We start from the raw sequence: 25766 nt of genomic DNA on the forward strand, positions 1-25766 counted from the left end.
GTCATATGCCTTTATTACCGATGTCTGTTGGAGGGGGTCCTCAAAACTTTATCTTGGGGGTTGAAGGTTAGATGGAAGGTGAATCTCCGATCTATATCGGAAGAGGCCTGAGAGAAATCCTGGAGTCTCATCAATTTGATGGATTTTATCAAGAACTAGCTGAGTACCCGGTGTTGCCTGGTTTTTCCTTCCTAATCCTTGTTGGGGAGGAAAATCAGCAAAGGAGGAAGCTTTTGACTTCATATCCCATCTTTGTATATTGTTGTCATATCCCAACCCCATATCCCATCCTCATATCCCGTCCTCATATCTTGACCTCCTATCCCGACCTCCCATCCTCATATCCCATCCTCATATCTCGACCTCCTATCCCGACCTCATATTGCATCCTCATATCCCGACCTCCTATCCCGACCTCATATCCCATCCTCATATCCCAACCTCATATACCATCCTCATATCCTGACCTCATATCCCGTCCTCCTATCTCGACCCATCCGGACCTCCTGTCCCATCCTCCTATCCCATCCTCATATCTCGACCTCCTATCCTGACCTCCTATCCCGTCCTCCTATCTCGACTTCATATCCCATCCTCATAGCCCGACCTCATAGCCTGATCCCATATCCCGTCCCCCATATCCAGTCCTCATATCCTGTCCTCATATCCCATCCTCATATCCTGTCTTCATATCCCGTCCTCATATGCTGTCCTCATATCCTGACCTCCTATCTCGTCCTTATGTCCCATCCTCATATCCTGTCCTCACGTGGGACTGATTTGTGATGAAGATATTGTAAGCTGAAAATAGAAGGGGACGTGGCTTTGTGGGACTGGGCGTGATTTGCAAGCCAGACCGATGCACAAAAAGGGTAGATAATAAAAGGGGTGGGACTTAAACAGTGGGCGTGTCTTTGTGAGATGGGGTGTGGCTTGCAAGCTGGATTGACACATTCACCAGGAGATGTGGAGCTTGTGAAGTAAGGTACTGGAAGTCCCATATACAGTGGGGATCAAAAGTTTGGCCACCCCAGGTAAAAATTTGTATTAATGTGCATAAAGAAGCCAAGGAAAGATGGAAAAATCTTCAAAAGGCATCAAATTACAAATTAGACATTCTTATAATATGTCAACAAAAGTTAGATTTTATTTCCATCATTTACACTTTCAAAAGAACAGAAAACAAAAAAATGGCATCTGCAAATCTTTATATTTTTTTGCAGTCTTCTAGCTCCCATAGAGGGCTATAACACTGCACTCACTGATCTTTTACATTGATCAATGGTTTCTCATAGGAAACCATTGATCAAGGATTCTGTAGCTTAACTGCTCATGCCTGGATCTCAGGCACTGAGCAGTTATGCGGCGATCGGACAGTGAGGAGGAAGGTAGGGGACCCTCCTGCTGTCCTACAGCTGTTCGATTTCGCGGCAGCGATCCCGAACAGCCCCCTGAGATAATCGGCAATGTTTTAGTTTCACTTTAGACACAGAGATCAACTTTGAACACCGCATCTAAAGGGTTCATAGCTATTAGCCACGGCTGGGCCCGAACCGCTATGACGTGGGGCCGCGTTGTGGCCCCGCATTATAGAGTGGGAGAGGACTCAGGGCATACAGGTATACAGGTATGCCCTAAGACCTTAAGGAGTTAAAATGGACAGAGATGTCAGCAGAGAGCACTGTGCTTGTGATTCAGCAGAGAGCTCTGTGTTACAAAAAGATAATAATTTCCTCTGTAGTATACAGCAGCTAATCAGTACTGTAAGGATTAAGATTTTTTAATAGAAGTAATTTACAAATCTGGCGCCAGTTTATTTAAAAAAAAGGGGGTATACCAGGATTTCTTTTTTTTTTTGACTATGCTACAGGGGTTGTAAAGTTAATGTAGTTCATAATATAGTGTCTGTACCTGTGTTTGATGGTCTCGCAATTCTAATGTGATCTTGGCCCCAATATTTATTTTTAACAACATACAAAATGAGTGTCGTCTCAGGTTTTCCCCAAGGTTGCAGTGCAGCCTTAGACATTACATCACTAGTCAGGTGTTCAGAGGGAGCCTGTCTTTGCTTCAATGGATGGAGCGACCGCTGGGTGGGAAGGAGATCATTCTGCAGTGAATTTTAGTTTTGCAACAGCTGCAGGCACCCTGGTTAGAAAACACTGGTCTAGTGTTCACAGCAAAGCATGGAAGGCAGCACACCTGTGCTTCAATGGGTGGGAGTAAAATGACCTCACACTTACAAACAAGGAATTCTTGGACTTGTAATTGAAGGAAGGGAACTCTAACAGGAAATACCCAGTTCACAAAAAGAAATTAGCAGCATTATACTGGAGTCATGACATAGCCATTGAGCTGAAGACAAGCACAGATCCTTCCTAAGCATGTCCGTTACTGTCTGGCAGGTAAGTACTAAAATCACCTTATGGTGGATAACCCCTTTAAAGGGATACTCTGCTGCCCAACGTTTGGAACAAACTTCCAAACGCTGGAGCCAGGGCCGGGAACTCGTGATGTCATAGCCCCGCCCCCTCATGACATCACGTCCCGCCCCTCAATGCAAGTCTATGTGAGGGGGCGTCACATCCCCTCCCATAGACTTGCATTGAGGGGTGGGGCTATGACCTCACGAGCCCCCGGCGCTGGCTCCAGCGTTGGGAATAGTTTGTTCCAAGCGCTGAGCAGCGGAGTACTCCTTTAAGTTTCATGGCACCTTTGTCTGTAGGAATGTCTCTTTTCTATACTAAAGAAAGTAGGCTAGGTTCACATCATGTCTTTGCATCGTCTTGAAACATACTGTTTTTATCTTTTTATAAAAAATGAAACTACTTTATTTTTTTTTTTTTTTTTAAAGGAATGATGACCTTTATATGTAGTGCTGCAAGGAGACTGATGTTCTCTTCCTGTTGTACACTGTTACAATCTGTTTTGTTTTTTTAATCACTTTTTAGTCATTACTAATGTGCTTTAAACAAAAAAGTGAAAAACCTGTTTAAAAAGAGTAGATCTGCTGATGCAATATGTAGATGAAGAATAGCTGAGAGAATGCAGATGTGTGAATAAAGACAAGGGCTGACATGATAAGTAGCTGGCAGGGAGTTTGCTATGAGATTATGATTTCACCCAGTGTGAAGACATGGCTGCTGCCCCTCCTCCCCAGCATTCCATTCCTCTGACATTAGCCATTACCTATATCATATGCAAGCACCATTGTCTGATTCAGATACAGTTATGATGTGTTTTTAACTCCTGTTGCACCCTAGCCATAGAAAACAGGTATTGCTTAAACACGAGGAAAATGTAAGAGCAAAGTTTGCTTGTCGCACCCTGTTATTTTTGTTCTCTTACCTTTAAATACAAATCAAGCATTGAATTTAGCTCCTGGATTTTGTGTTGTTTGTATTTCAGAAAAGTTCTGAGACAGACTCCATCCATGCTCACTAAATAGTTAATCTAGCCATATTTATGAGGGATCGGCTAAATAGGCTGACATTATATAGTGTAAAGGCACTTAGTATGTGACTTACATGTATAGTGCTGTTTTCCGATAAATAGCGGATAACCAAGAAGGTAAAAAGGTCATTGATTTCTTAGCAATTATTATTATGCTGGATGCCCACAGTGCTGTCGTTAGCTGTGTATTACTGTTGTCTACTCCAATCCGAGTGCTTTAACGGACCCGGAATGGGTCGGAGCACAACAGGTGCCGTCGGCTTCCATTGACTTTGGATGGGGTCCGTCGAATGTCCATTATTCTGGAGGAGGTAGCAGGAGAAAAATACCGGACATGCAGAAATGATCCTCCCGATAAGCTCCCGTGATTTTATAATGGTAATACCGCTGACGGTGCTTAGAGCCCTTCTAGTGTTTAACCTATTTTTTTTCAAGAGTTCTGCAAACTGCCCTAGCATACTGGGGATCCGCTTCTGAACCAAATCTGGACTGATGGCAACCCTTTCGTGCCTAATCAGTGCTTCCAGTTTGTTACAATTTTTTCTTTTTGTTTCTTTACCCGCTTTTTAATGACTTACCATAGGTTCTTAATGATTTTAAAACATTCTGCTCCATGGAACCAACATTTTTAGGTTTTGTTCACCAAGTCATTACCTACGCGATCAGTTTTAATTAGTACTCTGGTGGAATTTTTTTTTTTAATCCACTGGTGCCAGAAAGTTAAACAGATATGTAAATTACTTCTGTTACAAAATCTTAATACTTCCAGTACTTATCAGCTGCTCTATGCTCCAGATGAAGTTTTTCTTTTTGAATTTTTTTTCTGTCTGAATTCAGGAACTGTCCAGAGCAGGAAAAAATCCCCATAGCAAACTTATCCTCCGAACAGTTCCTGACATGGACAGAGGTGTCAGCAGAGAGCACTGTGGTCAGACAGAAAAGAAGAAAAAAAAACTTCCTTTAGAGCATACAGCAGCTAAATACTGGAAGGATTAAGATTTGCAAATCTTTTTAAAGGGGTATTCCAGCTTTATACATCTTATCCCCTATCCAAAGAATAGCGGATAAGATGTATGATCGCAGGGGTCCCGCTGCTGGGGACCCCCATGATCTCGGTGCAGCCCCAGTCATTCTGTGCTGGCTGCTGCCTCCGAGACTGGGATGTGACGTCATGGCCACGCCCCCTAGTGACATCACGTCACGCACCCTCCCATAGACAGGAATGACGTTCTGCAGGAAGTACAAGGATTTCACTGGGATAGTCATTTTCTCTGAAGCCCCCTTCAGACTGAAAAAGACAGCAAACCTCTCTTGCTCTTGACAGTTCATTACATGGACAGAGGTGGCAGCAGAGAGCACTGCAGTCAGGCTGGAAAGAACTACACAACTATCTCTGCCACATACAGCAGCTGATAAGTACTGGAAGAATTAAAGGGGTACTCCAGTGGAAATCTCTTTTTTTCACATCAACTGTTGCCAGAAAAATAAACAGATTTGTAACTTACTTCTATTAAAAAATATTAATCCTTCCAGTACTTATCAGCTGCTGTATGCTCCAGAGGAAGTTGAGTTGTTCTTTTCTGTCTGACCACAGTGCTCTCCTCTGACACCTCTGTCCATGTCAGGAACTGTCCAGAGAAGAGAGGTTTGCTATGGGGATTTGCCCCTACACTGGACAGTTCCTGACATGGACAGAGGTGTCAGCAGAGAGCACTGTGGTCAGACAGAAAAGAACAACTCTACTTCCTCTGTAGTATGCAGCAACTGATAAGTACTGGAAGGATTAAGCTGTTTTAACAGATTATTAAATAGAAATAATTTACCGATCTGTATAACTTTCTGGCACCAGGCGATTTGAAACCAGTTATCCCTTCAGAGTACCCCTTTGAAGTAATTATAAAAAAAAGTTTTTTCTTCCTTCATGTGTGTAGCTAGCTTTTTTGGTTTCTGTAAAACAATTACATACAGAAGACACTTCTCAGTAGGACTCTTTTCCCTCTTTTGTCCTTTTACTTTGTGACAACCCCAGGTACACACAGTGTACCTATGCATGTTCTTCGGTTGCAAAAAAAAAAATGGCCAAAAGAATGCTTTAGGCAGTGTAAAAGGCCCAAATCATAGCTGCGAGTTTAGTTCACCAAAGGTGAACCTACATGAAAATTAGGGAACTGCATATCCAGTTATTTAATTCATTCTAATTCTCCTTAGAAGTGTCTGGGTGTGATCAAAGAGTACTAGTATACTCAGCAGTATAATTTGCTCTGTTATAGCTCACGTTTTAGTTTTTTATAACTATCTGCTCTTTTATGTTGCTGCCCTCTGGTGGACAAATATAGAACTTTTAAAATATTGGAAATTGCTATATCACAAATACCACTAACACATTTTTGCTTGACAGTACATAGCAGCTCATAGAGTAAAGGACTGTATATAGAAAATGTAACTTTGCACAGTAATATAAATTTATATGTCATGCTGTTCGCACAGTTAGGTTGAGTTTACACATAATGTAAAATTAAGCTGAGAATGTTGCCTTTCTTTTAGTTTCCCCCCCTGCAAAATAGCAGCAGTTTTGAACAGCAGAATGTGTACAGCCATGGATCTCCTTCACTGCATGTCTGAAGTCCGCTGATTTTTACATAGACAAAATCCCACAATGAATGCAGGGTGTGAGAATTTCCATATGCCTCTGATTTCCTACAGGAGTATACAGAGCGTAAATGTTACATGCTACTTCAGATGTTTTGCTTCTAAGGGAGTATATTGTTGTAACGGCACCATACAGGCACACAGGCATCCTGATATGGAGCAGCAGGGGCTCCTTGTGCCTCTGTACAGCCATGGCCACACATACGGTATATTACGGTATATTATATTAAACAGAAAGTTAAACAGATTTGTAAATTACTTCTATTAAAAAATCTTAACCCTTCCAGTACTTATTAGCTGCTGTATACTACAGAGAAATTTGTGACGTTTTTTCCAGTCTTACCACAGTGCTCTCTGCTGACACCTCTGTCCGTCTCAAGAACTGTCCAGAGCAGGAGAGGTTTTCTATGGGCATATTATTCTAATCTGGACAGTTCCTGACATGGACAGAGGTGTCAGCAGAGAGCACTGTGGTCAGATGGAAAAGAAATTCACAAATTTCTCTGTAGGATATCTGTAGAATACAACAGCTGATAAGTACTGGAAGGTTTAAGATTTTTTTTCTTCTTTTTATAGAAGTAATTTACAAATCTATTTAACTTTCATGCACCAGTTGATTTGAAAACATTTGTTTTCCACTTGTTTCCACCGGAGTTCCCCTTTAAGTACTTGTATAGTAGATTAAATAAGATCATTTATATTTGGTGCTATGTTTCCACAATCTACTGTTTGTGGTAGGAAAAACTTACAGGAAATATCTTGTCCACAAGATGTTAATGGTATCTATCTGCAATGACAGCCGGGGTACGGTATCTGACAGACTTACATCAGTAGCTTTTTTTTCCGCTTGCTCCAGTTTCTCCTGAGCATCCTTCAGAGCTTCAGAGTATTTGTCCAGTTCATCTTCTGTTCCTTTCAGCTTCTTCTGCAGTGCAACCAGTTCATCCTCTACCTAGAAAAATAAAACCAGACTGGTTATGGTGTGTTTTGTATGTACCTCAAGTGACACCCTTGCCCTATTACAAAAGTAATGTTTGGAGTCTGCACTGTAAGATTTGTTCATTTACATTAATGTGCACTGTATATTCCCACTGTAATAGTTATATCCCATAGAGTCAGGGTACTGGGACTCTCAGTGCTTTTTTATGCTAGGTGACAATGACATCCTACAAGAAGAGGTGGTGTCAGTTAGCTGGGAGAATTGTTCTGGTGTCTTGTGCTAATGCCATGGCCTTTTTTGGCTCAAATCTTGACATTTCTCTCCCAAAGTCTAATAGAGTTAAAAAAAAAATTCCAGAAAAAATGTAAGGGGCATTGACATTTTTTTCTGGTGTTTCCCCATATTTTCAATACAAATCCTTTTGATCCGGTAATGGGCTGAGCGCACTTCTTACTTGGCAAAATTGAAAAAACAAATATGGAATTACACTATTTAGTGGGGTAATAATTTTTTTCATTTACAATACGGTGAATCTAACACGCTAACTTTATTTTATGGGACAGTATGATTTCAATGATACCAAACTTATACATTTTGTTTTGTTTTATTCTAAAAAAAAAATGTAAACTTGGAAAAAAAAAAAAAAGGTTGTTCAATGTTCAATGTTCTGATCCATATAACTTTTTTTTTTTTTTTTTTTTCCACCTACGGAGCTGAGTTTATTTTTGGCACCATGAGCTGAATTTTTTAACTGTATCAATTCTGTGTTTATGTGGCTTCTTGATCACTTTTAATAATTTTTTTCTGGGCTGTGATGTGACCAAAAATCACCAATTCTGGAATTTTTCGCATTTATGCTGTTCAACTTGCAGGATCAGGAACCTACTTTTTTACAGTGTTTAATTTGAAAAATGGGAAAAGGGGAGTAATTAGATTTTTTATGTATTTTTAAAAACAATTTTTAAGTCTTTTTTTTATTTATTTTTTTATTATTTTTTTTTTATACACTTTATGGCCCCCTATGTGCTTATCATAAGCTATCATTAGATGGCTTACATAGGACAATGTAATGCTTTTGCATTACATTGATCTATGCTATTGGTGCTTAATTGCTAAGGGCTGCCTGAGGCTAAATTTCCACTTGTTTTTTTTTGCCTGCGTTGTTTATTGTATGAAAAAAAAATGCCAGAAAAAACGCCAGTGCAATTTCTTGCGACTGACGTTTTTTCAGGCGTTTTTGCATTTGAGTGGAAATAGCATTTTTGGCCCCTTTGGTGTTTTTTGAAAATTTGTTGGGTACCAAAAAAAAAAAGGAAAAAAAAAGATGCAGTAGTGATGGGAAAAAAATGTATTTAACGAAATTAATATTTTTTATAACGAAATGTTAATACATTTTTAAACAGGGATCAATTTATGTGGGTGGGCAGGGCACTAAAAATTTTGCCGACAATAACAAACATTTAGTGTGTGTGTGTGTGTGTGTGTGTGTGTTTTTCCCTTTTTTTCCATATTTTTTTAGGTAGTACTACTGCTCCCAGCATGGAACAGACTGTTCCTTGATGGGAGTAGTAGTTCCTGTACTAATAGACAAATCGCCCCGGGTGTCACTCCTGACACGCGATGCGATCTTCCATAATATAGCAGAGATGCAGAGCGACTCTATACAGCGATCGCATCTCTGCACTATACTCCAGGCCAGCCAGTGATGTGAATAGAAATATTTTCCGCCCAGAGTGGGGATTGGCCAGGTGGTGGCAGCCAATCACCGCTCTCAGTGGGAAATATGAATGAGTGAGTGAGCAGCCGGAGTACAGAGCAGAGATGCGAGCGCATGAGAAAGCCTCGCTGCATCTCAGGGATGAAGGATGATCGCAGCAGGTGTCAGGAGTGACACCCGCTGTGATCTGTCCTTAACTGCAGGTGCTACTACTCCCAACATGGAGCACACTCTGCTCCATGCTGGGAGCTATAGTACCTGCATTAATCGACAGATCGCAGCGAGTGTCACTCCTGACACTCGCTGTGATCCTCCTGTATAATGTATAGAGGCAGCCAGCCGGCCGTTCTTCTATGGCCCCCTCACTGACGTATATATACACCTATTCATATTTCCCACAGAGAGTTGTGATCGGCTGGAACCATCTGGCCAATCACAGCTCTCTGCCAGAAATATGAATAGGTGTATATATACGGCAGTGCAAGGACCATAGAAGAGCGGACGGTTGCCTCTATACTTTATACAGGAGGATCGCAACGGGTGTCAGAAGTACAGGTACTACTACTCCCATCATGGAACAGTGTGTTCCATGCTGGGAGTAGTAGTACTACCTAAAAAATATAAAAAAATAAAGCGAAAAACACACACAGACTACATTTTTATTATTGTCGGATTTTTTGTGCCCTGCCCACACACATAAATTGATCCCTGTTTAAATATTAATTAAAATTTCATTATAATAAAGAAAAATTTCGTTAAATACATTTTTTTTCCATCACTACTGTATCTTTTTTAACATTTTTTTTTAATGGTACCCTATGAAATTTTATTTAAAAAAAAAGGTATCTCCATCACTTTTTTTGATCACTAAAGTCCAAAATAGAATAAAAACTGCCTGCAAAAATGCCGAAGTTAAAACCCACATGTAGTTTTTCTTGACATTTTTTTTTTTACTCCCATAGTCTTCTATGGAAGAAAACGCCACGATTTCAGGGGAAAAAAACGCCATAGGCTCAACATGCTGGGACTATGCAAAACTGCCAAGGAGCTGAAAAACGAAAAAAAAAAAAAATGCCAAAAGGATTAAAAAAAAGCCAAACTGAAAAACATAAAGTGGAAAAAGAATTTTGCGATTTGCATTGATTTACAGCTAACATCTGGTCACAACGTTTTGTGGCCGAAAAAACGCCATGTGGCAGAATTGGCGTTTTTCCCTAAAAAAACAAGTGGAGACTTGGCCTAAAGCTGCCTAATGCAATCACTGATCCACTGAGCGCCTGGAAGGACCGGTCCCCATTATTCAACAGCAACCAATTAGCAGTGTGTGATTACATCCCGGAGCTGTTGATTGGTCCCCTAGATCCCAGGGATTACTGGCGTTTGATGTTTACACAGCATTTAACCATTTTAATGAACTAAAAAGGTCCTATTCACTTTGAATGGAGTCCTTTTGGGGGTTCTGTTAGATGTCCGTTATTTTACATGATTTTAGCGAAGAAAAAAAACCTGTCATGCAGGGTTTTTTTTTCTCCTCAAAACTTCTGTCATTTCAGCGGAATAAGCGAACGGAGCTGATGTGAACCCACCGTGGTATACCATGGTTTTTGGTCCTTGGGAAAACCGCATACGGTGTATTGGTGTAATATCACCATTCCATTTGTAAGATAACCAGTGACCACTAATTCATTTTTATTTATGTCATTGCAGCAGGGGACGCCATAGCTTTATGGGTATGTTTTTATGGGTTAGGGGTGTCTGTCTTTTTTGAGTTTTACATTTTTGATGTATCATGATTAATAAAGAAAGCTTTTTGGATTAAATGGTATTGGATTACATTTTTGCGGTAGCAAGTGTAGGTTATATATTGTGGTAGTGTTGCTATCCATTTTTATTGGATTACATATTATTTCCCAAGGAGAGTGTAGGTGATACATAACTGGAACAGGGCCTGAGAAGCGATATGAGGTTTGTGCAATACTTTTTTTTTAATAGAACAGACGTAGGCAGAAAAACATGATGTGCTGAAATAAAGAACCACCTACAACGTTGTTCTAACAAGTTCTTACATGCTGTAAAAGATTGGTATATGTTTGAACATGTAAAAGGTCAACAACATTTTTAGTAGCTCCATATACAGCAGACGCATTAATAAAGTCTGTAATATATATTTTTCTATACCCAAATAGCTGTTACAGCAATTTTGACATAAGAGTCATTTAGGTTGGTGGTATGCCAACACTCAACGTTTCCCAGCATACATTGCCAAGAGCATCACACTACCTTCGAAGCTTGCCTTATTACATAGTTCATTCTGGTACCATGTCTATCACAGGAAATCAACACAAACGAACCCTAGTGTCCACATAATGTAAAAAAAAAAAAAAACACCCTGGTCTTTCTCTAGGAGCAGACTTTAAAATGCAATTGAGCATCTGTGAGATTATGTTTTCACACTATGTTAAGCAGTGTATAGTCAAGTTCTTTGAATGCAAATGCTGGGACAGGTCCTGATGCATGCGTTAAGCTGATCCAAAGACCCCCATATACCTGATGAAGGCCAAAAGTGTTAATTTTGGCCTCTGTTGAGGATGTATGTGGCAGGGCTGCTAGATAAGTGACATACATAATTAGTATATGTTAGATGTATATGTCAGGCACTCCCTGACACATCCAATGGTCACTGCTTAAATGGGCACTGTCACCAAATTTTTTTTTTTTTGATATGTTGTAGTACTCTAATATACTTTATTTTTTTTTTCCATTAAAATTGTTTAGTTTACATTTAAAAACCGGCCACTATGGGTCTCCCTCCTAGTGGCCGGCTGCAGCCTGGCGTGACGTCACGCTTGAATTAGGACCGATCCCAGCCGGGCATCGGTCCTAATTCAGTCAGGCTGCGCTCGCTCGCTCCCTGTCTGTCAATCAGACAGGCGGGAACGAGCGCTTTGAAGGAAGTGGATGCACGCAGGCTCCCGGGGACAAGGTAAAATATTATGCTGGGGGGGGGGGGGTGTTGCGTGTTCACCTATACAGTATGCCTTCAGTTTCCCCACTACAACTCCTAGCATGCCCTTACAGCTCATAGATGTCAGAGCAAGCTGGGAGTTGTAGTGGGGAAACAGCTGGAGGGACACTGAATAGGTGAACTACGGGCGGAAGTGTCGGCCCCAGCAGGCATCAGTGACGTAAAGGCATTTTTAATATGTAAAAAAAAAAAATTAAAGGCAGGGAGGGGGTTAGGGATAGATGGGTAATAGGCAGGGACAGAAAAAAGAAAAAAAGTGATGGTGGGAGCTACCTTTTAAAGGAGTACGCCACCCCTAGACATCTTATCCCCTATCCAAAGAATAGGGGATAAGATGTCAGATCGACGCGGTCCCGCTGCTGGGGAGCCACGGGATCCCCGCTGCGGCACTGCGCTATCATTACAGCACAGAGCGAGTTCGCTCTGCACGTAATGACGGGCAATACAGGGGCAGGAGCATCGTTACGTCATGGCTCCGCCCCTCGTGATGTCACGGCCCGCCCCTTTCAATACAAGTCTATGGGAGGGGGCGTGGTAGTCGTCACGCCCCCTGCCATAGACTTGCATTAAGGGGACGGGCTGTGATGTCACGAGGGGCGGAGCCATGACGTCACGCTGCTCCGTCACCTGTATCGCCCGTCATTACGCACAGAGCGGACTCGCTCTGTGCTGTAATTATAGCGGGGTGCCGCAGCGGGGATCCCGTGGCTCCCCAGCAGCGGGACTGCGGCAATCTGACATCTTATCCCCTATCCTTTGGATAGGGGATAAGATGTCTAGGGGTGGAGTACCCCTTTAATGCAATGTGAAAGGAGCCTTACACAGTTCAGAATGATGGAGGCCCTACCTTGTAGATTACATTCCTGAACAGGTCAGCACTGTTTGATGGCACGAGGGGGCTACAGAATATTAGATAGGTATTCTTAGGCTGGGTTCACATATGTCCGGCATCTGGCATAGGTGAGCTCAGCCAAAATCTCAATGCAATTGATGCCACAACTGTAACAAATTGTCATCAGTTGCATAGCATCCAGCATCCATTGTTTCCGGGCAACGGACAGGGGAGCGCAGCAAGCTGCATTCTCCTGCCTGGTGCCCTCCAGCATGTCCAACCATCCGGCTTCAAAATTGAGATGCTGGATGATTGTGAACTGTCCCATTCAAATGAATGGGATCAGTTCTAGCATCAGTTTCCCTCCTGTGCCGGACACCTGATATATGTGAAGCCAGCCTTAATACTTTATTCTATTGTAAAATGAAAGATTGTCTTAAGTTTCAATTTTAATCTCTCTTTTTGTAGCAAATATATTGCTATTTTTAAAAATAGAATTTCTTCTTTAGAAGGAGCATTAAACACTAATCCAGTGGATAATAAAAAGAGAAATGATCTCACTTTATATTGTCTCTTAATCTACCCCAGGCTGCCACATAATACCATCCAAATTCTGCTCAAAGGTCACTTAATTCCTTCTATTGTTCGTGGAAGTGTGTGTGTCAGAAATGAGCTAGGTGACTTAACTTGCTGGAGAATCTCAGATGGTCATGCCCAGTCCTACAGCACAGCTGGCATGATCCCTGGCTACCATGAGTGAGATTACTGTGCAAGGGCAGAGTATTTGTACTGGAAGAATTCAGGGGGAGCATTCTGAAAGCAGAAAATATTATTTTATAACACTCCACATCTACTAACAATTGTGAAGTATTTATTTTTTACAGAAAATACTAGTATATGTGCACAATATATTGTAGATTTACATTACAATTGCTTATGGGTCAGAGGATGATAAAAACAAGACAGCCTGGGCTTTTGTCTTAAAATATGAAAAACATTTTTTGTTGTAGAACGCCTTTTGGGTCTCTTCTCATGTACAGCATCCTGTGCATATTTAATGCCAAGATTTTAAAGCTGCAGATTTTAATGTAAACGAAATGACTGAACAAAACTTCTTCAAATCTGGAGCTTCAAACCCTGTGTATCAAATATGCGCAGGATACTGTACGTGTGAATCCACCCTTCGGGCAGGGTCCCACGTAGCATATATGCGGCGTATTTCATGCTGTACAGCTGAAAATACACTGCATATTCTCCTATAAGCAGACACACAGGGCTACCCAGCGGCATTCCTGTGTGCACAGTAAGGTTTGGAGGCAGGCCCACATGTCAATCATGTGAGTGCTCTGGGCCCGCCAACATTACGGTACACACATAGCCCTGTGTGTCTGCACATAGGAAAATATGTAGCATATTTACCGCTGCACAATGTATTTCTTTCAGCATGAAATATACCATGTGTACACTATGTGTGACCCTACCCTTAAGCTACAAGTGCAGGATACTGTACATGGGAATACACCCTAAGGGTAGGCCTATGTAGAAGCGTATGTAGGAGTATCCTGAAAGTCAGCCAAAATTTCCAAATTTGTCCATTACGGCTAACTATATATTGGAAATGATTCATGAATGACTGACCAAGGACTACTGTCTGCCAAAATGTACAATGAATCTGCAGTTTTGTGGATTTTGCTGTGGAAACACCATGGATTCACAGCAAAATGCATTCAGATCAGAGTGCAGAATACTGCAGTGAAAAATCTGCAACAAATCTGCACAAAACCCAAGGATTTTCTACAGAAAAAATGTTGATTTTCCATTGCAGAACATCCACAGCATTTCTGTTGCATATGGCCATAGCCTTAGTCTAACATGTTGGTGGTGGTATCAGTACAAATGACAACTATTTTGACAAATTCTTGGAGATAAAAATCTTGTGTGTATAGTCAGTTTTAAAGGCGTCATAAAGCTCATAATTGGTAAGGGTGAAGACAGATAAGAGTCCATTAGGTTGCAAGTTCAATCTGGATTGATCCAGATAAAGGAAAAAAACAAAAACCTTATAAGGGTGCATTCACACCACGTTTTTGCAATACAGTTCCTGTATCAGGTTTTTGATGAAAAACGGATTCCTCAAAACCTGACTAAAGTGTATCAAAACGTGTACAAATTTCAAGCCGTATACAGTTAAAAACCGTATACGTTTTGAAAAATGATGTCCGGTTGCATCCGTTTTTTAAGAAAAAAACGTACACGTTTTTAACTTTTCACTTGAATAAAGTTCCACTTGTTTGATTGAAATTCCAAGAAAAACTGTGCAAAGTCAAAAACCGTATGGTGAAAACCGGATGGAACTGTATGTACATACGGTTCTGTACGGTTTCCATTGACTCCCATGTTAAAAAAAAAAACGTATACGGTTTAATACAGTTTTTCACCCGGACCAAAAACCGTGGTAGACTACAGTTTTGGGTAAGGAAAAAAAACTGACAAAACCGTCCAGGATGCAAAACGGACACAACCTGATGCATCTTTTGGCATACGGTTTTCAATACGATTCCATGCGGTTTTCACATTGAAAACATATACGGGAACTGTATTGCAAAAACGTGGTGTGAATGCAGCCTAAGGCAAATGCCAATTGCCACATACCGAGGGGAATAAATTCCTTAACGACTCCAATCCCTGGACCAACGCCCTGTCTCCTGTAAGATAGTATTCATAACTTTTAATATTATATGTTTCAAGAATCCTGACCCTCCCTAAACTTTTTGAGTCTGCCATCACAACATCATGTGGCAGAGAGTTCCATATTGTTACTGCTCTTACAGTAAAGAATTCCTAAAAAGATTTTTTATAAATCTATAAAATTATCTCTTTACTGCCCATTCATCTATTTGTGTATTTGGAATAAAATTGCCCTAAGCCATTTTTTCTCCTAACCAAATAACCTCAAGCTTGATAACCTATCTTGGTACTGTAATCCTTCCGTACCATTAAATACCTTGATCGTCCTCCTCTGCCCCAGCTCCAGTTCTGCCATTATATACAAGTGCCCAAAATTCTACATAATACTGCTGTGCAAAGGAAAAGTTCAGCAGTTGGCCATAGCAATCAATAAAATAGATTTTTTTTTTTGGAGGGGATGTGCCAAGACGTCACGTCTCGGGTGCAGCGCCCGGCACTGAATTCTGGAAGCTGCACCGAGATCACGGGGGGTTCCAGCGGCGGGACCCCCGCAATCATACGTCTTATCCCCTGTCCCTTGGATAGGGAATAAGATGTATGAGGACGGAATACCCCTTTAATTTGCCTTAGCAACAGCTGCTTGGCACTGGTCACTAATGTTTAGCTTACTGTCCACCAGTGCCCCTAAGTTATTTTTGGTAGTAGTTTTACCCAGTATATTATTTGTAGATAATTGTACATTTTGATTTTACAGTCCAAGTGCATAACCTTACATTTATCCACATTAAATTTGTGCGAATGGAGCTGAGTTTGAACACCACAACTAACTTTTGTGCGTTTTTGGATGAAAGCAGCCATGTTTTTCTAATCTTGGATAACCCCTTATTTGCAATTTATCTACCCAAGCCTCTAGTTTACCTAAATTCCTCTATAATATTAAATTATCCTCCTCTATGGTGATTTACCCAATTTATTGTCATCTGTAAATCTACTCTACTGACCTCTGCTGTACCCCACTTGAAACTGTCACCCAATTGGAGTATACTCTGTTTACTATCACTGAGCCAGTTGCTAACCCATTTACACCCAGCATCCTCATTTTATGTACTAACCTTTTGTGTGTCACAGTATGAAAAGCCTTAGAAAAGTCTAGATACACAACATCCACAGCTTCACCCTGGTCCAGTCTATAAATGACCTCCTTATAGAAGCTGATCAGATTAGTCTGACAGGACTGATCCTGTTCATCAAGATACTCCAGAAAGGGATCTCTCAAATCCCCTTATATACAAACCTATAGCTTCTAGCCCTTTAAAGGGGTATTCCAGCCAAAGACATCTTATGCCCTATCTGATTGCATCTGTTGATGTAGATATGCAGAAAAAGACGCTACGTATACGCTACATGGGACCGTACCCTAACAGTTTCAGTTAACCTAATTTCTAATGCATTTGTTATTTAGGCTATGACTTATTCACAAGTTCTAATTAGGATGCTCTTAAAAATATCCAATTTAGCTGTGTACTTTTATTTTTGAGGGATAAGTCCTAATCTACAGTACTGGGCGCCAGTGTACAAGAAAGATATACTGTAGTGGAGCTGGAGAGGGTTCAAAGACGGGCAACCAGGGTAATACGGGGAATGGGAGGACTACAGTACCCAGAAAGATTATCAGAATTAGGGTTATTTAGTTTAGAAAAAAGAAGGCTTAGGGGAGACCTAATAACTATGTATAAATATAACGGGACAGTACAGAGATCTTTCCCATGATCTATTTATACCCAGGACTGTATCTATAACAAGGGGGCATCCTCTATGTCTAGAGGAAAGGAGGTTTCTTCTACACTAGCACAGACGGGTGTTCTTTACTGTGAGACTGGAATTCTCTGCCTGAGGAGGTGGTCATGGGGAACTTAGTTAAAGAGTTCAAAAGGGGTCTGAATGCATTTCTGGAGAATAATAACATCGCTGGTTATGTATACTAGATTTATAGGGACAGAACATTGATCCAGGGATTTATTCTGACTGCCATATTTGGAGTTGGGAAGAAATTTTTACTTCCTAGTATGAGGGTTTTTGCCTTCCTCTGGATCAACTCAGCAGGGAATTATTAGGGATATAGGTTGAACTTGATGGACCCTGGTCTTTTTTCAACCTTATAAACTATGTTAATATGTCACTAAGATCTTCCCTTAGTTGTAAAAAATTGGCGTTCATGAAGTTTAGCATTTTTGTAGCCCCACCATTAAACATCTTAAAACTTATTATGTTGTCACTATTACCTAGGTGACCTCCCTCTTCTACTTTGGATATTGTGTTTGGCATATGTGTTAGCTGGAGTCCCCCATAACTGCGCTTTGCTTCCTCATCAGTTTTTTGAATTAGGTTCTCTTCTGCTTCCATTATACTTTTCTTTTGATAAACTCCTATCAGTAGTTTATAATTCTTCCTCTATCCCCTAATTTTCATCCATAGTCTCCATACTTCAATTACATATGTCCTTATGTAGAAAGGACTTAAAAAGTTATTCCCATCTTAAAGATCTTAATTAACCTTGTAATGCACGTCAAAGTACACGTTTTTCCAAAATGTTGTTATAATTACTTTTTGTGTATCCTTTCAAATGTATGAGATTTTTTTCACCTTCCCTTGTTAACAGATCATTGTTTAGGTTACAGACCACCTTTGTGCTCTAGAATCGGTCGGTAAGGCTGGTAACATCATTTCCTCTGAATAGAAGGAAAGTGCTAGTGGGAAGATTGCAGGAGCCCTGGCATGTCACCTTATCTGTGTGTTTACATTACTAGTGAGTGACAGCTTTCTTAGCCCTGTATACATCTGAGCCTCCGTCCTCAGTCATATTCTTAAAGTGAGAGTAAGCTGTGTGAGCAAGATAAGAACTAATAAGGGATTAATGTTACGTGTTTGTCTGTCTGGGAGTGTGTGTATGCTACTGGCCTTAACTGGGACCACACATCTCACAGCCAAACAAGAAAGGCACACAGAGCCTGCCACAGGACAGACAATGTAAATAGGCAGTTAGGAATAACCCTTTAAAGTGTACCTGTCAGATCCCACACAAAAAAACAAAAAACAATATGTTACTCAGTACCCAATCCTGACCATGCACATCTAATTTTTTTTGCCTTTCCCACCTATATTTATTATAAAAAATACCTCTTTTCCTTAGCTCCCAGTGTTAGAAATCCTCTCAGGGGAAGGGGGCGTGTCCCTCCCTTGTGGTGGTGGGAGGTGATTGGTGTGTCTGCTCATGCAGCCTTGTCCATGAGTCATCTCTTGTCCACAACACATGGACATGCTGCTGCAGGACTGGTTAGTGTAGGTATGGACCTCTAGTGGTGGGATTTTCAGGGGCTTTTTCTTTATTAAATATTCAAAAGTATTTAAACAACCATATTACAAAAGGTCTTTAATTTTTATCAGTGAAAGCATATAAAAAGCTTTTACATCTGACCGTGCCCATTTAAGGGTAGGGTCACAGAAAGCATAACCATAGTGTATTTGATGCACACAAATATGTCGTAAACTCGCATTGGCCCGCAAGTTTTGGTGCATGAAATGCTCACCTTCTTCCTTGTACAGCAGCATATTTAATGCTGTGTATTTTCTCCCTGTTCCTTTTCAGCTATTCGCGTGTTATTTGTTTTAATATTGCAGTCACTCCCACAGCATGCAGCAATTACTAAATTCAGTCAAATGTGCTCTGGATATTAAGTTTCACTCGTACTAACAAGCTGTACTGGCTGGTAGTGCGGGTGACACTGATTAAAATGGTACCTTCTGTGTCCGAATCTGTTGAGGAGATACAGTAGCTTTATTTTTCAGAATATGCAAATAAACAGTCCGGGGCATGGGCGGGGCTACAATCCAGGCCTTGGCACAGTGACGTCATCACTGTTTAGAGCTCGGTCCAGCTAATTAATATTCACTTCATTCCCCACTTTGTCTTAGTGCCTACTGCACAAAGCAAAACTACAAATCCCAGCATGCTCAGACAGAAAAATAAAGATATCTCCTCAACAGAGTGACAGATGCGGACACAAAAGGCGCCATTTTAATCAGTGTCACCCGTACTACCAGCCAGTGCAGCTGGTTAGTGCAGGTGAAACTTGTGACAAATTTCCTTTAAGTGCCATAGATTTTGCTGGCACTGACATTTTCAGCGTATTTCAAAGCTGAAATATGTAGAGTCAAATACGCTGCTAATGCACTACGTGTGACCTTACCCTAAGGATGTACTCACACACACCGGATCCCCTGCAGAATTGAGGCATGCGGATCTGAAATTGAGGAAAAGTGGAATATTTGCCAATAGCAATCAATCATAATTGCTTCTTTCCTTTTTTAAAAAGCCTTAGAAAACTGAACTCTGGTTGCTATGGGCAACTGCACCACTGTTCCCTTGCACCTAATGTTTCTATCCATATTTCCTTTCCTTTTATCAACGTTAACTGATTTAACCCCTCCCGCCTATCCACCTTCAGTTATTTTGGATTAATAAAAGACATAACTGCTTTCTTTTAGAAACAATGCACCTCTTTTCCTCAGTTTGTGTGTTAATCCACCCTCCATTGAATTGAGCCATTGCAAGTCTTCAGCAGCAAATCCGCAGTGTGTATGATACATGTGAACATACCTTTAGAGGGGTATTTCAAGATTTTTTTTTCTTCAGCTTTGAGCGCATGATGCTATAGAACTGTATAATATGCTTCTATTACCTCCATGTGCCACTTTTTCTCTTTATTATGCACAGGACCCGTACCCAAAAGTCTTTTCCAGTATTCCATGTGTCCAGAGACAATATATCATAAGTCACATGGTCACCAGGGGAGGGTACCTTTGCTGCAGTATGTGGGTGGATAGCAGATTGGAAGGGATTTACCGAAGTAATGCTATCCACCACCCACTGCAGCATGTGGCTGACACCATGGGGCTTATGACCTATTGTCTCTGGCCGCATGGAAGGCTGGGAAAGGTCAGGCAACAGTAAAATAAAAGAACTTGCACTACAGCACTTTCGGGTGTGGGTCCTGTTTATAAAAACCAGACAAAGCAGTGCAGGTAGGTAATAGGAGCATATTACACAGTATTATTACTTGGCATCATGGGCTCAAAGGCTGAAGAAAAAAAAATCCTAACATACCGCTTTAGGGCAGGGTCACATGTAGCGCAAATCTGGTATGAACAGGCACACAGGGCTACCTAGCCGCAACAGGGAGCATGCTCTAGTGACTGGTATTTGCAAATCTGCCATATGAAATGTGCTGCGGATTCGCTACGTGTGACCTCACCCTTAGGCTGTGTTTCCACTTGGCAGTTTGCTGCAAAACTGCCACCGCAGTTTTTTGTACCACAACCAGAAGTGGATTCATGGGGAAGGAGGAGTATAAGTCCCTCCTTTATATTTCCCATTCCTTTTGAATACACTTCTGGGTTTGGTTCAAAAACTGCAGTGCCAGTTTTCCAAAATAAATTGCCAAGTGGAAAAAAAGCCTTAAAGGGTTTCTCCCATGGAAAAAAAAAAGTTGCCAAACAACTGGTGCCAGAAAGTTAGGCCTGTTCTGCGCAAGGACATATGTGAGGAAAATGATCATGTGGAGTGTCTGTGGGTAGAAATAAGGAGAGGGAGTTAGAACAATAAATTATTGAGAGGTCTGTTATAAGTCATCAAATATAATAGAAGCAGCAGAAAACCTACTAATAAGACAAGCAGAAGGGGCAGCAAAGAAGGGGTAAGTCATTATCTGAGACTTTAAATACCCTGATATAGACTGGGAAACAGAAACCTGCAGGTCTAGCGAGGGAAACAGATTTTTGGCAATAATAAAGGACAGTTACCTTTCCTAACTAGTGCAGGACCCAACAAGAGGTGGGGCGCTTTTGGACCTTAAACTAACAAATAGGCCATACATAGTATTAGAACTAGAGGTAGGGGATATCTTGGTAATAGTGACCCTAACATAATAACTTTTCACTGCATAAAGAAAAAGCTGCCGGCACAGGTGAACTAAGAATTGGACTTCGGCAATACACAGTTTGCAAATGAACAGCGTAGGTTGGGAATTCTAGTCTTGAATGTGTCCTGTGGTGCTCTCCCTCAACAGAGGCAAAATAGCAGCAGTATCCACAAAGAGAAAGAAACTGAAGGGGCACTCACGCGTCTTCTTTCAAATCAACTTTATTTTGGAGGGCATTACAGCAGCGGGACCGCCGGGCAGATCTTTAAGCCACGCAGGACCAGGTAAGGAGCATGTTGGTACCAACATGCTCCTTACCTGGTCCTGCGTGGCCTAAAGATCTGCCTGGTGGTCCCGCTGCTGTAATGCCCTCCAAAATAAAGTCGATTTGAAAGAAGACGCGTGAGTGCCCCTTCAGTTTCTTTCTCTTTGTGGATAATAACTTTTCACCTATCCTATAAGAAGAAGTCTCAGGAAGGCCAATTTTCACCAACTAAGAGAGGACCTCAGTGGCATAAATTGGGACCTTGTCATCAGTAATAAAAATACACAAGCTAAACCGGACATTTTTAAGAGATCTTGTGAACGTCATATACCCTATGGGGATAAGTTGGTTAGCTAAATTGGTTTCTCTCCTATTTCTAGCCCAACAGTTAGGATGTGATAAATATTCAAAAAGGGGCCAAAAATGGATCCTGGGAACTAATGGCCTGTAAATTTAACATCTGTTGTGGGTAAACAGAGAGATGCTGTTCTAGAATATCTTAATGAAAATAACCTCCTAACACAGCGCTAACATGGGTTCATGTGGGATCGATCCTATGAGACTAATCTGATCAGCTTCTATGAGGAGGTCAGTTATAGACTGGAGAGGGGTGAAGCTGGGACTAGTGCTCAGTGATAGGAAGCAGAGGGTGGGGATCAATGGAACTTACTCTGGTTGGCTGACAGTTACAATTGGGGAACCACAGGAGTCAGTACTGGGTTCACTTCTTGTCAATATGTTTATTAACCCCTTAAGGACCCAGCCATTTTACACCTTAGGACCCGGCCATTTTTTGCACATCTGACCACTGTCACTTTAAACATTAATAACTCTGGGATGCTTTTAGTTATCAGATGCTTTTTCGTGACATATTCTACTTCAACATAGTAGTAAATTTTTGTGGTAATTTGCATCCTTTCTTGGTGAAAAATCCCAAAATTTGATGAAAAATTTGAAAATTTTGCATTTTTCTAACTTTGAAGCTCTCTGCTTTTAAGGAAAATGGATATTCCAAAAAAATACAATATGTCCACTTTATGTTTGCATCATAAAATTGATGTTTTTTACTTTTGGAAGACACCAGAGGGCTTCAAAGTTCAGCAGCAATTTTCCAATTTTTCACAAAATTTTCAAAGTCACTATTTTTAAGGGACCAGTTCAGGTTTGAAGTGGATTTGAAGGGTCTTCATCTTAGAAATACCCCACAAATGACCCCATTATAAGAACTGCACCCCCCAAAATGACATTCAGTCAGCGTTTTAACCCTTTAGGTGTTTCACAGGAATAGCAGCAAAGTGAAGGAGAAAATTCACAATCTTCATTTTTTACACTCGCATGTTCTTGTAGACCCAATTTTTGAATTTTTACAAGAGGTAAAAGGAGAAAATGTATACTTATATTTGTAGCCCAATTTCTCTCAAGTAAGCACATACCTCATATGTCTATGTAAAGTGTTCGGTGGTGCAGTAGAGGGCTCAGAAGCGAAGGAGCGACAAGGGGATTTTGGAGAGTACGTTTTTCTGAAATGGTTTTTGGGGGGCATGTCAGAACAGCAAAAAAAAAACAAACGCATGCCATACCATTTTGGAAACTAGACTCCTTGAGGAACGTAACAAGGAATTAAGTGAGCCTTAATACCCCACAGGTGTTTCACGACTTTTGCATATGTAAAAAAATAAAATAAATTTTCACTAAAATGTGTGTTTCCCCCCAAATTTCACATTTTTGCAAGGGTTAATAGCAGAAAATACCCCCCAAAATGTGTAGCCCCATCTCTTCTGAGTATGGAGGTACCCCATAAGTTGACCTGAAGTGCCCCCCCCCCCTGCGATTGGTCGGTTAGCTAACCGAGGAATCGCAGGGGATAGGAGGAGGTGGCAGGCTGGCCACCTCGCTCCTATACTTCAGCATGGTCCTGGCTGTCTGTGACAACCGGGATCATGCAAAATTACCGGGCGGTCGGGTCCCAGAGACCCGATCAGCCCAGTAACGCCACAGATCGCAGGGGTGATTTCCCTCACGATTTGCGACGATCGCCGACAAGCATTTCAGCGAGCATCTGCTTCCGATCTCTGCCCGGCGCGCGGCAGGGACCGGAAAACGCCAGGACGTCCGGGGACGTCCTGGGTCCTTAAAGCCTAGGGTGCCAGGACGTCCCCGGACGTCCTGGGTCCTTAAGGGGATAATGACCTTTGTAGAGGGATTACGGAGTAGAATTTCTATATTTGCAAATGACACTAAACTGGGTAGGATGATCACCACAGAGGAGGATAACATATATTACAGAGGGATAAATGTACAATTATGAGCTATGCGTCATGGGATGTATCAAGAGAGGAATAAAGACTTGTGACAAGGACATAGTTTTGTCTCTGTATAAATCATTAGTCAGACCACATAAGGAGTATTGTGTCCAATTCTGGGCACCTGTATATAGGAAGGACATGGCTGAACTGGAGAGGGTGCAGAGGAGGGCGACAAAGTTTATTAATGGTATGGGAGGATTACAGTACCAAGACAGGTTATCAAGCATGGGGTTATTTAGGTTAGAGGAAAGACGTCTTAGGGAAGATCTGATCACAATGTAAAAATATATGAAGGGACAATACAGAGATCTTTCTAGTCATCTTTTTATACCTACCGCGTTTCCCCGAAAATAAACCCTACCCCGAAAGTAAGCCCTAGCAGTATTTCAGGGTGGGCTGCAGTATAAGCCCTACCCCGAAAATAAGACCTAGGCCAGGGGTAATCAACTGGCGGACCGCGGTCCAGATCCGGACCGTGGCCGCCAGTAATGCCCGCAGACCCGACCCCCCTGCCCCTGTAGCAGTGTGGAGGATGGGGGGCTGTAACAGTGTGGAGGATGGGGGGCTGTTGGAGGATGGGGCGCTGTAACAGTGTGGAGGATGGGGGGCTGTGGGAGGATGGGGGGGTTGTAGCAGTGTGGAAGATGGGGGGGGGGGTGCGGCATCCTCCACACTGCTACAGCCCCCCATCCTCCACACTGCTACAGCCCCCCATCCTCCACACTGCTACAGCCCCCCATCTTCCCACAGCCCCCCACTTTCCACACTCCTGCAGCCCCCCCCCCCCCCCCCCCCCCATAAGTAAATAAGCCCTACCCTGAAAATTAGCCCTAGTGTGTTTTTTGGGACTAAAATTAATATAAGACCCGGGCTTATTTTCGGAGAAACACTGTAGGTCGGTAACCATGACAAGGGGGCATCATCTATGTCTAGAGGAAAGAAGGTTTCACCATCATCACAGAGATTCTTTCCTGCAAGAGCAGTGAGACTCTGCCACATGATGATGTTATGATGTTTGACTCAGTAAACAAATTCAGGTTATGAATTGCAGGTTATGAATACTACATTTATTTGGATAGAACATTGATCCAGGGATTATTCTAATTGCCATATTGGGGAAGGAAGTTTTCCTCTGTCATGGGGCAATGGGCATCAGCCTCATGGGAGTTTTGCCTTCCTCTGGATCAACACAGTAGGGTCTTAGGTTGAACTTGATGGACTCTTGTCTTATTTTCAACCTAACAAACTATGTTACTACTCTGGACAGTTACTAACAGGGACATAGGTGTCAAAAGAGAGCACTGTGGTCAGACTGAAAAGAACTACACAACTTTCTCTGTAGTATGCAGAAGCTAATAAGTACTGGAAGTCTTAAGATTTTTAAATAAAAGTAATTTACAAATCTGTTTAATTTTCTGCCACCAGTTGATTGGAACACATTTGTTTTCCACCAGAGTACCCCTTTAAGCTTGTTTTTACATGAATATTTTAGAGGAGGGATTTTTTTCAGTATGAAACTACCATAACGGAGAGCTTGCTCAGCAACCTTTTACATATAAGCAAATGATTCCATAGACTGTGAAGCAATTGTCATGTCCAGGTTCAGGAATAGACACATTTGTAAAATCTTTCTAAACTAAACTCCCCTATACTTTTTCACTGAATTCCTAGAGTTGCAGAGATTTGGCTTAAAATCAGCCTTTAGCTTAGTCAGGGTTCCTTACCAAATAAGGAAGGGAATTTACTATTCTACTGTCAAGTAGGCATAAAGTTATGTGGCATGTAACCAAACAAAAGGAAGCAGACACTACAGACAATAGCCATGACATAAGATTAATTCCATTAAGGGGTTAAAACACAAATGAAGGTATTAGACCATGAGTAGTACTAGAAGACCTGTTATCTTGTAATGC

The 25766-nt window shown here is 41.5% G+C and overlaps 2 protein-coding genes across 3 annotated transcripts in view; one reads left to right on the top strand and one right to left on the bottom strand.

The window, feature by feature from the left end:
- The window catches only part of TPM4 (tropomyosin 4), a 103202-nt gene that overhangs the window by 75117 nt on the left and 2319 nt on the right, over nt 1-25766 (bottom strand). For both annotated transcript variants that reach the window (XM_056573421.1, XM_056573416.1), the window contains exon 2: nt 6929-7054. In XM_056573421.1, coding sequence (XP_056429396.1) covers nt 6929-7054 — 126 coding nt within the window. The remainder of the gene's footprint in view (nt 1-6928; nt 7055-25766) is intronic.
- The window catches only part of LOC130368901 (protein mono-ADP-ribosyltransferase PARP14-like), a 380920-nt gene that overhangs the window by 46305 nt on the left and 308849 nt on the right, over nt 1-25766 (top strand). The window lies entirely within an intron of this gene.

This window comes from Hyla sarda, chromosome 1 (assembly GCF_029499605.1).
Source record: "Hyla sarda isolate aHylSar1 chromosome 1, aHylSar1.hap1, whole genome shotgun sequence".
Taxonomy (NCBI): Eukaryota; Metazoa; Chordata; class Amphibia; order Anura; family Hylidae; genus Hyla; species Hyla sarda.